We start from the raw sequence: 19,608 nt of genomic DNA on the forward strand, positions 1-19,608 counted from the left end.
CTATAGCAACATTGTCATATGACTCCTATCTCTGATCTTTTTTTTCTGGTATTTTCTTTTTGCAGCTGTGTACATACGCTTTTTTCACTGTAAATCTCTGAAATAAGAGGCTGGAACCCTAGGAAGTGTTTTAACATGAGTCACATTTCTTCGGACAGCACAGTTATGCAATACACAAGGGAAAATGGTGAATCAGGATTTTTGAAAAAAGTTTTAGTAGATTTTTCACTCGATGATTTGATTTGAGAGAAATATAACTGGGTATACACAAAACTGGGTGTCTGTTAGTCTCTGCGTATGCCTCAGCCTGCTGTTCTGAGTCTTCATTACTCCTTCCCGTCCCTTTGGGAGCTCTGTCTGAAAATAAACATCAGCCTTTTTGTCTCTATGGCAACAGTTTTACACTTCACTGAATTCACAACTAGAGTCGGCAGAAACTGAAAATGACATTGATTGCGGTTGATGGTTTGGTGTGGAAGTTAACTCGGGTTAGTGAAGCAAGTCAGATATTGTTGATATGAAATCTTGACACTGATCTTGGCAGCGTGTTTAAAAAATAAAGTGTATGAATCTGCTTGATGATTCCAGCCAGAGCCTTTTCAGCCGATCTTGGGATTTCAATCAGAGGCCATGATTGCAGTTTGGCCTTTGCCCTCTGCTGAAGATTCATGGACTTTGTGGCAAATCTTGAACATTTTCTTTTTGTGTCACTCACGCCTTGTCTAAATATTATTTAATGCTCTTCATCCGGATTTGCTGCTGGGATTGTGGAGAAGATTTCCACCCCCTAAGCTTTCAAATCTTAATATGTGCTAGTAGTTTTCTTGCTTTTTACGTAATGGAAGTTTAATTTCATGCTGCTTTGCTATTTAATTGATTAAGGGTACTGCACTGACATAAAGGAAGCTGTTATACAACGTAGAACATTTTATAATAAAAAAAAACAATTGTGCTCATTAATTTTACATGTAGCCACAGACATATAGATTATAATTTTTAAAACTCATGATTTTTGTGGAAATCAAAAAAATTCAGGACTCTTTAATTAATAGAAAGTTCAAAATAGCAGCATTTAATTGAAATAGAAACCTTTTGTAACATTATAAAATGTATTTTTGATCAAATTAATGCATTGCTGCTGAATAATTAAAAAAGTAAAGAAAGATGTCACAAAAAAACAAAAAACAAAACTTTTGGCCGGTAGTGTTCTTATTTTTTTGTCTGAACTTTTTTACTTATTCAGCAGTAATGCATTAATTTGATCAAAAATACATTTTATAATGTTACAAAAGGTTTCTATTTCAATTAAATGCTGCTCTTTTGAGCTTTCTATTAATTAAAAAGTCCTGATTTTTTTTTATCATGATTTCCCACAAAAAATACCAAGCAACATTATAATATTAAGTTTCCGGAACACCAAATCATCATATGTGACCATAGACCATAAAACCCGTAAGGGTCCATTTACAAAAATATGAAAGCTGAATAGATAAACTTTCCATTGATGTTTGTTTTCTTAGGATATGACTGTGTTTGCCCGAGAAATCTGGAATCTGACGGTGCAAAAATCTAGCCTTACGAGGTCATACTCAATTCTAGTCAGAATATGAGTCTGATACTGCTCCATTGGGCTGTAATTATGTGGCGTGTTTCAACCGAACCAGGAAAGACCTCGATTGGACAGTCCTACAACCAATCAGAGCAACGAAGCAGCACTTAACGTTAGCTGTCAAATGTCAACAGAGCTCAACTGCACTGTGTTGCCAAGTCCACGGGAGTTTTTTTCCGCGGGTGGTTTTCCATGTCCGCTTGTTGAAGCGACTATTATGTGATATATAGACCCATAAATGCGAATTTTAGCAGGCAACCTTTCCAAAATAACACACATTTTACCCCCCAAACGCAATTTTTTTCTAGAGACATCCCCCCCCCCAAGCTTTTGTCTGCACGCACGCTAGAATAAACGATCTTTGCCGGTGTTGTAAAAAAAAAGAACACGGAGTACTTACCAACATGATCATCATTTCAGAGAGAAATAGTGCAGGTGAATGCATATACAAACAAGCTCTCTGTTTAGGATTTGAACAAGTATAATCCAAGCGCCTTTGATGACGTGCATGATTACGTTACTGTTGATCATCTGTCCATCATCATCTAAAGCCCGCCCTGATGATTTCATTGGTCCGAACAGTTTCTGTTTGGGCATAATCACTCCTCTATGGATCGAGTCCAAACCGAACTGCCCGAGCTCAAATGTTGTGGGCGGGGTGGGTTCGGCTGGCATCCAGACTAGCAAAAATCTAAATATTGAGAAAATCGCCTTAAAAGTCATCCAAATGTTAAAGTCCTTAGAAATGCATATTACTACTATTAATAATACTTTTGTTATATATTTATGTTAGGAAATTAACTAAATATCTTCATGGATTATGAAAAATCTATAATTTTGACTCCATACAATATAGGCTTTTGACACAAATATACCAATACGATGTATGACTGATTTTGTGGTCCAGGGTCACATATTAGAATGATTTCTAAAATAAATGTAGTGATGATCAAATAAAAGGTAAAATAATTTAGTGAAAACTATTGTGTAAAACATTTTCACATTACTGTTTTTTTTCCCGTATTTTTGATCAAATACATGCAGCTTTGGTGAGCATAAGAAAAATAATCCCTCCCTAAACCATCCCTAAATTAAGTAGTATAAATTATATAGTGTATTCTTATCAATTCCAACCAAAAATCTTGATTCAAATGTTTTAAAAACGCACAAACTGCAAATTTTCACCACATTTTGCTTATCTATGCACCAATTATGGTGGTCCTTCGGTCCGTTGAAGGCGTTAAAATTGAAGTAGCCAGTCACGTTTAGACCCATCCCAAGGTCAGGAAGGTCGGAATGACTGTGACAGCAGACAGATGAGGCTAGTGGAAGTGGGTTAAGCCATGTCAGCATGTCATTCCACCTTACATCATGAGCTCAGCAGTTCTCTAAGCACATCATTCATACCGAATGTCACATGTTTGTTGCCTCTAGGTTAGTATTTGATCATTCATCATATTTCTGTTGGTCTCACCTTGAATGGAGATTGAAAAAACATCATGGGGCTTAATTTGCATAGTCACTCATTAGCAGCCAGTGCAAACAGAAGGGATGCAAATAAGGAACAATATGTGTGATCGTTCCTGTCTCAGTCCTTAAAATGAATATAGGAAGTGATTATACTGGAAAAATGATTGAAAAACTGATCCTTGCATATAAATTAGCCTTCAGAATTGTAATCGCAGACCAGAATCATGCAACATTTATATATTAACTAGCTAGTAGACTGTACCCTTACATCCAAACATCTCTGTTCCCAAGGCAACAGAAAAGAGCAGATTTAATTGTAGAGACATTCCCTTTGGCTCTCAAATTTTATTACTGTTTACCGAGAGTGTGTAACTAAAAGCTATTGTGGGCTGATACCCAATCTCAGGTCAGCCAGGTTAATTAAAAATAAAAAGGTGACTACACTTGCGCTTGATTACAAGGTTGGAAATTATTAGAACTCTGCTAAGGACATCGCAAAGCGTATTTTATTAACAGAATTTCAGTACAAAGTCTCTGTGTTGACACAGGTGAGTCTCCGGTAAATGTGACGCGACGTGATTCGTCTGGTTTTGTTGGACCTTATTAGACTAGATCAGCTTTAACTGAAACGGATGGTGTTCACATTGTTTATTACTTACATTTAATAAGAAATAGTTTTGGTCATGTATTGTGTTTCATGAATGTGCTTTTTGTTCTTTTTGTAGTGCGGACAGACACAGAGATGGATGAGCTGCAAGATGTTCAGCTGACCGAGATCAAGCCTCTGCTGACCTACAAGGTGAGAGAAACTTATCAGAAACATTGACCTCACATAGACAGACAGACAGACATACACAGACGCATGCACGCACGCACACACACACACATTAGTATATCTATCTACTGTTTACACAATCATAAACAATCTTTAGCTCACTAGTGTCTATAGTGTATACTTGTGTATATCTTTTGGTCAGATTTGCACAACAAACACCTCTTCTACATGCCCTATTTACAGACCTAACAGACCCTAGCCTACCCTTTTATAGACATACACATATTTTTTATTAGTACTATTTTTAATTTGTATTATTATTATTATTATTTATATTTTATTAAATACATTTTAGAATAATAGTAATGTATGATAGTAAAATAATAGTAAAGGCAAATTATTGTGGAAAAACAAGGTGTAAATGCCCTCTGAAAAGCTTTTGAGACTGATTTAAAATCCAAACACTTCAGGAGGTTTGGGACGCATTTCAGATGAAACTGGACAAGTGTAAATACATCTGGTTGTTGAAGCCATGCATGTAAATTCTACTCCTCCCAAAATTTTCAAAAACCATAGAGCAGCCATAGGGTTACAAATAAATAAATAATAAAATGCGTTAATGTATCAAATTTGACAATACTGGTTAGAAATTATTTCTTTGTTTTATTTCTATTGACAGTAATAGTTCAGTTATAGTTAAAAATTCAGAATAAGCAGTGATTTCTCTCATTATAAGAATGTAAATAAAGGGAGTTTTTACACTGGCAGTTTAGTTTAGAGCAGGGCACAGTTCGTATGAAAAATTGATAATGTGAAAGCTGTCGTGCGGACCTGGGAGCGCACCAGTACCACACCATACCTGGAGGGGGTCCATATTGCACGAGTAGGAATATAGTGTGGCCTAGGGATGGGTATCGTTAAGATTTTAACGGTATTACTACTCTTACCGATACTGCTTATCGGTCCGGTACTTTAACAGTATTCTTATCGGTACTTTTTGAGATTTTTTATATATATATATATACACACACACACACACACACACACACACACACACACACACACACACACACACAATTAACAAAAATACACATTATATAGACCTATACAGTGCTTTCATTTCAGGAAGAATTCTAGTAAAATAACACTGCATAGTTTATCATAAATCGCCAAAATAATGCGTATTAAAGCTGATGGTAATAATTCAAGAGCTGTGAGGGATTTTCTCTTTGCATTTGGTTGTTTAATTCGGAGTAATTCATCAGCATGTTTATTAACACCACTGCCTCTTTAAGACAGATGTGCAGCTCTAGGCGACTGATAATAGGCAGATACACTACACTTTCTCCTGACTATATCCATAATAACTACGTCCATTTTAGACACAAATTAAAACTGTTAAACTGTTGTGTTTAAGAGACTCTCCAAGCCGGTCATTTTGACATAGATGTTTGTGTACATTTGATCCTTTAGGCGCGAGTGTGAAACCGAAAGTGTAATTTGCTCGTCTCGTTGCGGGGTGTTTCGGAGCGCGCTCGCCGACTTGGGAACAGCCTCTTGCGCACATTTTTGTGCTTTTAATCGCTCTTTTTATTATTAAAACGCATCCCACAATTTACCAACAGTAGCTAGACTGTATTTTACAACAATCTCTGATCGTGCTGATTCTGTCATTGCGTTTTTATGGAGAAATGACTGCGTAGGCTACTGCTGCAAAGGGAATTACATAAGTTGCGCTAGACATAAATATTATTATTTTAATCTTTGGAAGCCAAAATCTAAAATAAAATCAGACTATCACAGATCTAAAGTGTAACCAGGCTATGTTTGACTGTTTAGTTCTGTCCTCTGTCGATTTGCGCGTGGTCGGTCTCTCTCTCGTCACGTGTATTTTCTAAAGTACCGACAGAAGAACCGATAACGTCCGAGCTTATCGATACAACGGTCTTTCAAAATTCACCCCCGGGGCCCGTTTAATACCGGTTTTCGGTACCCATCCCTAGTGTGGCCCCTTTAAGAGATGCGCGTTCCCTATTGAAATGAGGATATTTTGTGTGTTTGTGTGTGTGTGTGCACGCCTAACTGTGCCGCAATTCACGTGAACCGTGTGAGACACGGACTTGGGAGCTCTCCTGTTCAGAAAAGTAACCTGCTGTGTATTCATTTTAGCCAATTATAATGTATTTAAAACATGTACAGTAAGCGGTGATGGTGTTAATGATTTACCTCGGACATGAGCGAGAGTGAGCTTGCAGTGTAGTCACGCATTGCGCTCGGACTGCAGAGAATGTGCTCAGTGTAAAAACTCACTTTTCTTTCGACCTGGAGTCTAATAAAAGTTAAACAGAAAATATGGTAGCTTGTAGGCAATAACTGCACTTTTGGTTTAGAATAGTAATATTAATGTTAACCCTTTTCTTTCCCTATTAATGTTTGCTGCTGCATATTTTACGTCTATGGCTTATCTTAATTTCTACAACTACGGGCTACGCCACGGATCAAACATAACATGCACTCTGCTTTAATTGCGCATTTAAATTTAGTGCCGTTAAAATGAAATAATTTTGACAGCCCTAATATTAATATTTTATTTAAAAGGGGTCATGAACTAAGAAATACATTTTCCTTGAGCTCTTGACATGTAAGAGATCATCATACTATAAAAATGTCCTTTAATTTTTATAACTGAACTTCCTTGTTAGTCCGAAAACAGCTCTTATTGTTGCCAAACAGATGTGCCTATCAACATTACTTTTCAAAGGATCCTAATGCTAGGAATGTGGTTATTTTATTTATTTTCAACAATGTGAATGTCTCAGTTGAGCATTATTTATTTATATGCTGTACATTTCACTGTGGATTCTTTGGTAAATCAGTCGCAGTTTTGGCACAGGCTATGTAAAAAGACTTTTTACGGTATAGACTCGACATTAATGCAACATGTAAGTAACTGTTAATTCTAGTCATCTATGACCAGTGATTTCTGATATGTAATGATTCATGTACAGTCAGATATTTTTTGTCTGTGTGTCAGTAAATCAAACCAGTGATTATTTGGTCAACTTCACATTGTCTCCCTTAGTAGGATGAAAATAATACACTATATAACTGTGATTTTAAATTATATATAGAAAACGATCAAAGAAGCGAAATTGCTGGAGCTGTTTATCAGTGACTGAGTTCTGGACTCAAAACAAAACTTCCACAATAAGCAACAAATCTCTTATTTACATTGTGTTTGTACTGTTATGATGAAATAATTCATTAGTGTGCAGAAAACGAGTTGCAATTCATACACTCAACATATATGTTGATGATCATCACTACAACCTTTCATGCCAAATTCTAAATATAATGCTATAATTAACACTTTTCACGATTAGTTAACCTTGAGAACTGTAATAGTAAAAACGCTCTAAAAGTTTTTGAGGGTTACACGTTATACTATTTCATATACAAAGATGTCATTCAGTCACAGCAGTGGGCGTTTACACTGAAGTCTCAAAGCAGCCAATCACAGCAGTGGGCGTTTACACAGAAGTCTCACAGCAGCCAATCACAGCAGTGCAATGCAAATCATGAGCTCTTTAATGCATTGTAATGCTCAGGCACACATGCTTTATTACTCATCTGTGTCACATGGAAACGCTCTCATGCTCGTCTTGTCTCCAAAGATCTTCGTATTAGAGGTCTGTGTTTTTCTGTAGCTGAGGCAAAGTTCCTCTCTACCCCTGCATTTTTTCATTTCATCAAACTGAATAATTCATGTGAGAGTTACTGTAGCAAGTGAAAACAAATGGAGATGGAAAAGGGACGGATGGGGTGGAATATAAGTGAAATAGTTTAAGCAAGAGAAAAAGTGGAATAATGAAATTTAGAGGATAGCAATGGGGTTGAGGTGCCAAAATATTATGCGCAATGAAAGATATTTTTCAGTCCGTTCCAGAATAACTCCTCTTCTACCTGCAGCCCCTTATGGCAGGAATTTTCATGGCGTCATTTCTCTGTTTAAATCGTGGTATTAGTTTTTGCCGCACAGCATCCATTTAAAAAATTCTAAAAATAGAAATGTAAATGTACCCATTAGTGCTGAGCAATTAGGGAAAAGGACAAATGTTTTGTGGGTGGTCCTTCTCCCCTGAAACTAATGAATGGGCTAAACCATAGAGCAGCCATAGGGTTAAAACAATTTTTTTTTTAAATGCGTTAATGTATCAAATTTGACAATACTGGTTAGAAATTATTTCATTTCATTCAGGTTCTAAACACTACACGCATAGTGGGTAGAAAAAGGATTTAAAATCAATTTAATAGAATTGTTTTGTAATAATTATAATTGTATAATTTTTTTCAGATAATATTTACACACATTTAAAGTTCATTATTAATATTATTATTATTACTACTACTTTATAATTTTTTTCATTACATTTGCAGGTGGGTGTTATTTCAAATACAAAGAATTATGCGATTTTTGCAATGGTTCGTAATGAACAGCTGTCAAGTTCCATAAAACACCAAAATGCATTATAAAAAGTCTTATCATCCATACACCTTCTGCACAAATTCCAATTCTTAATTGTCTACTTTTGTGTTCCAATGAAAAAAATATCAGCATTAAGACATAAAGGTGAGTTAATTATGACATTGTGTTTTTTTTCTTCTTTATTCATTCTTTATTCATGGCCTGGTTTCACAGACAGAGTTTAGATTAAGCCAGGGTTAGGCCTTAGTTCAATTAGGACATTTAACAAGCTTTTATAAACATGCCTTAGTAAAGAAAACAATGGCTCTGACATATTTTAAGATCTCTCGGTGCAAGCTTCTTTCAGTTAAAACAACTCAAACATACATTTTAGTCTGGGACAAGCTCAAGTCATGTCTGTGAAACCGGGGGTAAATGCGTGAACTGGAGAGACTCACTGACCTCTCACTCCATCTAGTGGTGTCAATATAAAGAGCAGCAGTGGCTGGGAGAGAATAATTGATGATATGATCAATATTTAACATTGTTAGACATTTTTATGCGAGTCTCTGAGTAAGGAATAATCAAATATCATCTCTTTTTCCTACAGAACTCTCAGAACTTTCAAGACTTTGACTGTCAGGTAAGACATATTATCTTAAATGTATTTCACTCGTCAGTTTTATCTCTTAGATGCTAATTGGAGATTTGGATGCAAAAATATCTATAATCGCAGTGGTGTGATTTTATAGATATTTTTAGGGTGTTTCAACCTTCATATTTTAGTATCAAAGGTGTTATTTTGGGAAAAACTTCCTATTTTGATTTTGAAATGAGACTCACTGGAGGATATGAATATATGAATATGTGCTTTGATGATACCGGGTTTTTGTTCAAACGGTCACAAGAGGATTCTGCTAATCAGCTCAGACAGCCATAAACTGATTTTATTTATTTGAAATAAGTAAATTTATTGCCAATTGTAGTTCTAACTTAAGAAGGTACTCAATAACTTAATGCATCATGTAAAGCATATCTTGATTATCCACATTGATCAATATCCATTCTATTGAAAATAGATGATATGATGGTGGTTGATATCTTGAAATATAGATGTATACATAATTTATAAATTCATATCTGATAGGGTTTTTTTAATGTCTCTGTAGCAATGAGGAAACGGAAATGCATCTTCGTGAATTACTTTCTCCTCTTTCAGAGCAGGGGTCTCAGATGAGCTAAATATAGCGCCTGCAGCTGTTGAAGTGAGCATGCTCAGAATCAGGCATGACCTGGTCTACATTATATAGTGGCTTTAGTATTCCTTACTCAGCAAGCTTCTATACACAAGTGCGCACACATTAAGTGTTAGTCAGTTGATGGGCTGACACCAAGCCAGCCAATCCAATCTCACATCAGCACAGAGTGCTGCAGAACACCTACATGTGCATGAGATGCCTTAGGTTTAAGGAGTGACTGCTCTCTGCTGGTAAAGAGAGGTAATGAAGTCTGTGGGGCCATTCAGAGAGAAGGCATTCCACTGCATTGGTTTATATATATATATATATATATATATATATATATATATATATATATATATATATATATATATATATATATATATATATATATAAACCAATGCAGTGCACTCTGTGAATGGCCCCACAGAATCTCAGTTGGGGATTCAGCTTTCTGCGCCCCTATTTTGGAGACTCCATTTTTCCTTCTGCTCTTAGCCAATAGTAATAGCCGAAGCATGTAGTGTGAATACTGCAAGTCATCACAACAGGTTCATCATTGTTCAGAGACTGTTTCATCCAGTAGAGGGCAGCAGAAGCTCAGAGTAGACAAAATCATATCCTTGACTGTAATACAGTGTTATTAATGTATAAGATAATATTCTAAACAAGCAACATACCACTGCTCAGTAGAAAAGAAACATTTATAACATGATTTAATCTCTTATCTCCAGTTCTTTGAGACCTTCTCTCAGTCTCAGCCATCAAATAGGAATGTAAAATTGTAACCCAAATGCCTTGAATCGCTATTCTGTGTCAATTTTCAGATAGTTTCAGAGTAGTTTCTAATATAAATTAAATTTATTTGATTATGAAGTTTCTTCAAGGAACAAGGAAGTTTCTAGTCAGTCTTGAAAGGCCTTCATAAGGCTGTGTCTGTCCATTTTGCCCTCTGGTGTGTATGCTCGCCTGAAGGTCACTCGGACACGGCACACGCCGCACGACTGCTCACTGAGACGTTACTAAAGCTGCAGGTCCATCAATAAGTAATAAAACCATAGGTTGCACTTGATTGTAAGGTGTTCTTTTTACAGTTTAATTATACATTTAAATACTGAGTAATATTAATTAACAACATGTACTTACTGTAGGGTTAGGGATAAGAGTAGGGTTTGGTTTTGAATTAGATTGCATAATTACAGTAAGTAAATGTAACATGTAATAAGGACACTGTAAAATAAAGGGTTTTCAATCCATGTTACTTCTTTAATTAAGGGATAGTTCACCAAAAAATACAGCATTTCAGCAGTTTGGATCGTGTGTCAAACTGCCAAACAGCTGAAATCACATGACATTGGTGATCTGAATCATTGATCGATTCACTGTTTCATGACCGTTTGAATCTTTATTTGAGGAAAACGGAAGAGAAGACAAGGCTGAATAAAGTCGTAAGTTTTTATTATTTTTGGACCAAAATGTATTTTTGATGCTTCAAGAGATTCTAATTAACCAAATGATGTCACATATGGACTATTTTGATGATGTTTTTATTACCTTTTTGGACATGGACAGTATAGTGTGCATAGACTGCATATGCTCTGGGCCTAAAATATAAAATATCTTAAACTGTGTTCTGATGATGAACAAAGGTCTTACGGGTGTGGAACGACATTAGGGTGAGTCATTAATGACATAAATTTCATTTTTGGGTGAACTTACCCTTTAAGTAGCAGTTTAATCCGAATAATGTTTTAGCTAAATGGCAGTTACACAAATACAAAACACTGTACATACCTTTATAAGCGCATTTCTGTATTCCATTCACCAAATGCTGACTTCTTTTATCTTATGTGTTACAGCTCCAGTTGTGTTAGCTTTCCCTGACTATGGCTTCTCAGATTGTGTTTGTTTCAACCTCATCTACTAATAAATGGAAGCAAGGCAAATCAATAACTTATCAGAGCCTAAGATCCGCAGAGAGATCGCTCAGATGATATACCGCACTGTTCCTCTGCTAGGTCATAATTCCTTCAGTGTGTTCTGCAACTGTGAAGTGTTTATTGCAGTGGTAAAAACTCATAAAAAAACATTATTGTAAATCCAAGGGCACTGATAGGTGTAGTTCTTGTTGTGCTGAATTAATGGCTCATTTGACTGAGTAATTATTTGTATGTAATTATACAATAAACCTGTGGTTCTCAACTGGTGAGTCTTCAGGTCTAAATGCATATGCTGTCATGAACAGTGTTTGCAATGAATGGAGATAATCAAGCAAAAACATAATAAATTTAATAATTTAATAAATTAAACAAGGTAATATTTAGGAAGTCACTAGAATAAATATAGCACAACCTCTACTAAGCCGTATACAACACCAAACCAAGAACTGGCGAAACTGTCAGTGGTTAACAGTTGGTTAACAGTATATGACCCAAGGTCAGAGGTGAAAAATGAAAACCAAGAGTCAGGAGTGCAATTAATTAGAGACATTTACTGAAGAATAGTTTGCAGTTTCATTAGCAGAAGCCAGCTTCAAGTCTCACAAGAAGTTTGTAGGCCGCGCTCCCTCTCTTCCTGTCTCGTCCCATCTTCGTTGTACCGTACATACAATTGTCCCAACATTTGAAACAGTATTTTCAAGGTCTATCCACATCATTACAGCAAAGGTGGATGATTCTGATTGGCTCAGAGAAGATGCACAGTCATGGTAAATGTCCACACCTTGTTAGTTAATCAGATGTATGTGTCCATAGATCATGTGTTGAATAGCCTGACAAGCCAGACCCACATCAAGATGTTTGGTCTGGAAACTCACCATAGACAGGGCTCCATCCGAGGGGCGGGATAAACGGTTGTCTTTCAAACTCCCTCTACAAGCCTGACCCGGGAAACGTGTGGATCTCAGTAAACAACCATGGAAACTAACTAGGAACACAGACCAGCTGGCAGACAAGGACACTAACAAACTGAACATACACCTGACGTATTCATATGCAGGAATATGTATGTGTGTATTTAAAAACAATAGTGTATATGGGTAGATGGCTAGCAAAGACCTCTATTATCTTTACATACAGTGAGTTATTTGTATAAATACTATAACCTAATCCTAACAGAATACTTTCTGTTAAAAACAAAACAAAAACAAAAAACATCCCCAAGTGGAGGTTTTGGAAAGTTTTGTGAAATTTAGCTAACTTGGGGGTGCAAATTTGACCCCACAATATGGTTAAGTAGGTGCACACACACGGACACACTGTTTTTGAAATAAACAAGCAAAGTTAAAAATATTATTATAACTATTCTATTAATATGTCATTTTGAATATTCAAAATAAATATTCTTAACTTTGACATCAAAAACCATTAGCCAGATTTACCAACAGCTTGCACCAACCCAGTCCGTCTTTTGGCGTTAAAAAACACTTTCAAGATTTACTAAAGACAAATTAAAAAAAAAAATTACATTATTTTTGCGGCAGACCTAATTGCAAATGCATTTGTAGGAGTTTCCCTTTCAGGCGCAACATTTATGGGAGGAGAGTATTTCAATTAATCATGCAAGATGATTTTACTAAGGTTTACTGACATATGCACCATTATTTAACACAAGTATGTCTTAACCAGATGCTAATTTGGATTTTGTGTTGGTCTTGGTCTCCACTTTATACAATCAAAACTGTTCTAAGGCAAAAAAAAAAACAAAAAAACAGTTGGGTATCCTGCCATGAATAACATGTATTAAATCAATTGATTTGCAAGGTCATATTTCTCTACATGTTTTATCTTGTTAAATCTGATGCTGTGAACTGGTTGACTCCACCCAAAAACTAATAATAAAGTGCAGTAGAGAGCATCATCCCCTCTTGCCCTCTATGTGTCTGCCCCACCCTTCTCATCCCTGCTCCTGCCACCTCCCGCCCACATGACTTCCCCTCGTCCAATCAGGGCAGGGCTGCCGTATGCATGAGCAAGCACTGCCTCCCCAGCGCAAACCGCAGTCACTTCTTTCTCCTTCTCACTCTATCTGCATCTCAACAGTCTCTCCCTCTCTCACTCTCCCTCTCTCTCAAAACATACCTCCTCTGTTCATTTATCTCACTCTCCCTCTCTCTCCTCCTGCCTCCCCTCCCTCTTGGATCTCTGCCTAGCTACTGCTCTCCCTGTCCGTTCCCCTCCATCCCTCCTTCAGCCACTCTGTGTTTCTCTCGTGGATCCTCCCATCTCTTCCTGTCTCCTCTCTGAAGCTGTCACTGTCTCGTGTGTGTGGAAACATGTCAACCGTTCTGGATGTGGAGCAGAATGCATGCACTGGAAATGCAGTGGTGAGTGTGTGAGAGCACTACAGCTGATAGCCGAGGCTGATTCCTTACTCCTGACTCCTGACATCCTCCTATGTTCTAGCAGAAATGTGTGTATGCGCATGTATGTCGTGGTTGACGTGTGAGCCAGTCTCTGTGATTCTTTCCAGTGAGGGATGTGTGTTTTCTTGCATTAGTCATGCGAGTCAGGCGTCTCTCAGCTTGTTTACCTTACCACGGATTAAACCAGTCTGAGACTAAACCGTTAGTTACAAAGAGCTTCAAATGTACATGATTTACACTAAAATGATATGTCGGTGCAGTCGAGGGATTGTCAGGTAAATTAGGCTTTTGTGTATTTAAATATGGCACACGTCCCGATGACCACCATACTGTCTGATAGGTCAAGCAAATCAAGGACATTTGGAGCACTTAAATGTGCTAGCATTACTGGCAGGGTGTGGTAGAGAGTATACTGTGTGTGTTTCTAGGAATGCATTAGTATGGATGATGTGTTCTAAGATCTATGTATGGGATCTGTGCGCGTGTGTATGTGTGTGCATATGTGTAATAGTTATCTGCCGTCAAGTTTGTGCTGTGTAATGGCTCCCAGGCTTTTGGTCTGTGATTGATGCCATTAGTTGGAGGAGCGGGGGTGGGGGTCTCAAAGGCTGAGACTGTTGGCTTGTATTCATTCATACACCTTGGCTTAGCCTCTGTTTCCCAAGAGAGAGCTGCTTTGATTGTCCTTTCTCCCTGTTTGAATGCATGCAGGGATGTAGCCACATATTCTTGATATAAGGGAATTATTTAATAATCAACCATTTAAAAACCTATGTTAGTCTAATAGCATTTGATTTTTTTTTTTAATGTGTCAACTTCGATTTCGTTGTTATGGCACTGTCTGAATGTAAGAAATGTTTTTCCCGGTTGAAAAGACCTGGAATTTGTGATTTGTAGTGTCGCGCAGGGCTTCTTAACTAGCTAAGTCAGCAGCATCATTGGTTTACCAATTTCTCCAGAAAGACGGCTGGTTGATCAGCATTTATTTTTATTTTATTGTGAACAGCAGTTTGCAGACGTTGCAATGCTCCCTAGTCGATCCTGATTTTTTCCCCTTTGAAGAGCACAGAGAGAAAGATGATGCAAGCTTTTGATATCAGATCATATTATAGGGTTTTTATACTTTTTGATGAATAGATTGCAGAGTTTAGATCACCTCCTACAGCTAATTGTTGACTCAGTCAGGAATCATGATGACCCATCACTTTTTGTCCTACTCAATTAGTAAAAAAATTTTCATGCTCATTCCTATTCTGCCCCTCTTTCCAGACTCTCCACACTCTCTAGACCCACATGCAGAGTGTAAATGTGTGTATGTGTGTGTCTGAAAGATTGAGAGTGTGTTTCAAAGAGTTTTTTTTTTTAAATGTTACATTTCAGACTCTCCCACTCTCTGGCCTTGATCACTCTTATCCCTGAGAGAACATTCGGACGCGTACAAATTTAAAGGCCAGCACCAGACAGTTTTCCAATCGGCATGCCTCAATGCACTGAATTTTTCTCCCCATATTGATGTATTTTCTATTAAAACATGGAGTTTGGGTGGGACATATATAGCTGTTTGTTTTTAGTTTTATGACTCACTGCCATGAATCATAATTTGCTAATTGCTAGTCGGTTGAAAGTAGTATAAGGGGACAGGACATCCTCTATCTAGAGAGCATTTGATTTGACAACGACTTTATAGTGCAGAATGAATCATCAATATTTTTGGTTTGTTTTCCAGTAAGAAAGAGTGTACATTTTGCATTTATCTGCATACATCTAAATTTTGTCATAGTTTGATGCTATGGTGAAACGAAAGTAGTGACTAATCTTAAGTACATCCGAGTGAAGCGATTATCAGATGAGAAATTTGTATCTGTCGGTTGTTGATTGGCTGGACGCAGGTCTGAATGTGAGCTTGTAGTCGATTGTAAGAATGGGGTGGGGTTTATATATTTCGCCAGAGAGAAGACTGTCGTTTCACCAGAAGATGAATTATGATATTCATTTAAAAATTACGAGATCAATTTGGGTGAATTTCCATTTAATGCCAACTTCAACAAGATGACCCCAAAGCTAAAGGTATTAGCAAAGGTATTAAAGGTATTAGCAAATAATAGCCAGTCACAATTATGTGACTCTTATTCAAGAGCTTCAGTATAGAAGCTAATTTTTCTTACCTCAGGACTCCTGTGTCCCTCTGCTGTGACTCATTCTATTATTGATGGAAGGAAGCTGTGATGTGCAGAATTTACACACACACACACACACACACACACACACACACACACACACACACACACACACACACACACACACACACACACACACACACACACACACACACACACACACACACACAAAGACCAACCTTGTGACGTCAGTATATACATCACTGAACATTAGTTGGTCCTCCCTCAACTCAAGGCCCAGGACAACATTTCCAGTTTTCCCTCTTGTTGACAGGCCTATCTCCTTCTGCTGATATATAGATTTAATAAAACATTAAAACTATTATAATTTTATGTCAGCAGATATTGATCTGAAACTTTCTGTCCTATCATTAATCTCTTTATTAGTTCTTCTCCTGTTGAGGAATCTCTGCTCTCTCAGGCATATGGCGGCTCCATCTTGGTTTAGAACAGTTGGGTTTGAAGGATCATAAGGTCTGGGACATCACAGTCTGGTCCTCATTCCACTTTTCGCTGGATAGACTGACAATGACATGTATTGTTGGCAAAGCAATTGGTTTGCTTTGTTTTTAAATGTTTACGGGTGTGGTTATATGGAAAGTTGACTTGCTACTTGCATCAATCTCAGGAGTTGCACAAAGCAGCCAATTAGATTAGAAAGAAAAACTGTCTGAAATCCCCAGTTACAATTTTGTGTGCAATATGAATCGGAGAGTTCTGTGAATGTTCAGCCTCAGAGCTTTATTCTGTTTGAAAAGCACTCTCTCTATCTTTCATGAGGGCTGCAGTGCGTTACAGTTCTGCAAAGTCATACTCTCAGCATGGTTTTGTTCCGCAGCCGCTCCCAGTTATGACTTGGAGGAATCCGGCCAGCATCCAGCTTTAATTTTCTGTTTTAGATGTCATAATTTTAAATGTTTTTGAAAGAAGTCTCCTGCATTTATTCAGTAAAATCAGTAAAACCGTAATAATGGGAACTTTTATAACAATTTATAATAACTGTTTTATTTATACATTTTTAAATATAATTCATGGAAGACAGAAATCATTATAATATGTTGATAAGGTGCTTAAGTAACATCTTGTTTTCTTTCTCAAATTTTTGTGGGATTTTTTTGGGGATTTTTTGTGGATTTTTGGGGATTCTTTGATGAATAGAAAGTTCTACCATAAATCATCCAGTTGAAATAGAAATTTTACTTTTGTAACATTATAAATGCATCTTAACGCGCTCTTTTGATCTATTTAATGCATCCTTGATGAATAAAAGCATGCTTTTTTTTGCTTTTTTTTAAAATGGAACGATTTGAACAGCAAGGTTCTTTGGTATGTTTGCCCTCATATCTAGGATAAGTAACTATAATATTACTGCACTAATTTGCTTTATAGATTTTGGATTTCTTTCTAAACAGATTTGGATGATGATAACAGTGATGGTGACTAATAATAGTGAAAAAGGAGTTCATGGTTCATCCTTGCAACATTTCTGTGTAGTTATTTATATTAGAACATTAGATTTCTGGATTTAGATCATGTACATAAATTAAATGGATTTAATCTAGGCAAAGAATATGAATGATATGATAATTTCACTAATCTTAAATTAATCGGATTCTTTATTTTAACCACAAGTCCAAATCAGTGTATAATGCAATGAAAAACATTGCTAAGCCTTTCTAAGGCACATACCCATAATGCAACACTACTGATGTGTGGTGGAACGTGCAGAGTTCTGTGCAGCTGCTTGGCCTTTCCTCTAGATCTTCCTATTGATCCTGCAGCCATCTGTGTGAGCCTCTCATGGGAAATATCACTTACCACACAAAAACATGCTTCCTGAAAGCAGCAGAACCAACACTTAGTTGAATAGCAAATCCTCAAGCATTTCCAGGCAGCTTGAAAAAGGTTCTGGGGAGAGATTTTATTGCCCATATTTGACTTCTGGTTCTTTGTTGCAGGAGCATGACATTGAGACGCCCCATGGTGTTCTCCATGTGACTATGAGAGGCACCCCTAAAGGCAACCGCCCTGTCATTCTCACCTACCATGACATCGGCCTCAACCGTATGTGGAAAAAAATTAAATGATAGACAAATTGTATACTTGTAGGAAATCTGAGTATGATGATGGTGTTTGGTCGGTTTTCAGACAAGTCCTGCTTCAACACCCTGTTTAACTTTGAGGACATGATGGAGATCACTCAGCACTTTGCCGTCGTGCACGTGGACGCCCCTGGCCAGCAGGAGGCAGCACCCCCCTTTCCCACAGGGTGAGTCGCAGGTCCTCACAGCCAATGAGGCAACACTTCCATCAAAACGTTGTGATTACACAGCCCTGCATCTTGAAGCAAGACATCTTCACCTTACAAATGGTTGCTGAAAGCAAAAATGCATTGAAATGCACATTTTGTGAGAGTGTGACGTGCAAACATGCACTATTTTTGGACCTTAAAGTTACTAAGAAACAAGTATTGGATTTCATTCAGCAAATATGATGCAGAGTGGTGTTATTTATTAGTTTTAGTATTGATTGGTTATATTTCCATTGGTTATGTAATTCTCATTTTCTGTCTTTGTTGCTCTTCAGGTACCAGTACCCTACCATGGATGAGCTGGCAGAGATGTTATCCTCGGTCCTGACTCAGCTGAAGTGAGTAACAAAGTCCAGCTGGTCCATTAGTAATGAATTACTGTCTACCACATCAGTCAGGAAGGTCCGTCTGTGCACCTGCAGTCTGCAGGACAGAACAGGACATCGCTTCATCTGTAGGACTCAGCCTGGCTTGAGTGAATTACAATATTTCTCTGTAGGGAGCACTGATGAAATACTGCAGATGCTGAAAATGACACAGGATGTGTATTCGTTCGCAGGGTGAACAGCGTGATTGGCATTGGTGTGGGAGCAGGTGCATACATCTTAAGCCGCTTTGCTGTGAGTTCTCTGACATTTTTCAGCTTTTCATTTCCCTTTCATTTTATTGTCATAAAACATTGCCTGTCTCACTCTTTCTTTATAACGGTACCGAATCCTCTGAATTAGCATTCTGCTTGTGTGTGGAATACTAAATTCCCTCCCAAACCCGTTGGCGTAACCATAGCAACGTATTGGTGTCTCTTAGCTGTAAACAAGAAACATGGATGCCAACATTTTAACCCGTTTGCCGTTGTCTGTTTTTACTAAAAGAAATAATAGCGACTGGAGACGTATTGATGTGTTGATTTTGCATGATTCAACAAAACATGTATTTGTTATTTTCTGTCTTATGTCAAATTCAAATTTTACTTTCCCTGCAACATTTTGACTGGCCAGTCAAAAATATTTTTGAAAAACACATTTTTGGAAGTATAAAAAAAATCTATTTAACCTGCTGGGTACCACTGTCCACATACAAGGATATTATATTTTCGTTTTTCTATTGACACCATACATGTCACAGTTTTAATTCAGGGCTTTTCAGAGATACCATTTGTTCTGAGGTTTCACCAGGACAACAACTCCTCCTTGGTCCTTA

At 37.3% G+C, this 19,608-nt stretch overlaps 1 protein-coding gene across 3 annotated transcripts in view; it reads left to right on the top strand.

Moving 5' to 3' along the window:
- The window catches only part of ndrg3a (ndrg family member 3a), a 48,889-nt gene that overhangs the window by 21,693 nt on the left and 7,588 nt on the right, over positions 1-19,608 (top strand). For 2 of the 3 annotated variants that reach the window (XM_067432315.1, XM_067432317.1), the window contains exons 2-7: positions 3,805-3,878; positions 8,930-8,962; positions 18,056-18,161; positions 18,246-18,366; positions 18,684-18,746; positions 18,968-19,028. In XM_067432315.1, coding sequence (XP_067288416.1) covers positions 3,822-3,878; positions 8,930-8,962; positions 18,056-18,161; positions 18,246-18,366; positions 18,684-18,746; positions 18,968-19,028 — 441 coding nt within the window. In that variant the 5' untranslated portion in view covers positions 3,805-3,821. Of the gene's footprint in view, positions 1-3,804; positions 3,879-8,929; positions 8,963-13,559; positions 13,882-18,055; positions 18,162-18,245; positions 18,367-18,683; positions 18,747-18,967; positions 19,029-19,608 lie in introns of those variants that run through there. The other variant, XM_067432316.1, reaches the window with a different exon arrangement.

Source organism: Pseudorasbora parva, chromosome 22, assembly GCF_024679245.1.
Source record: "Pseudorasbora parva isolate DD20220531a chromosome 22, ASM2467924v1, whole genome shotgun sequence".
Taxonomy (NCBI): domain Eukaryota; kingdom Metazoa; phylum Chordata; class Actinopteri; order Cypriniformes; family Gobionidae; genus Pseudorasbora; species Pseudorasbora parva.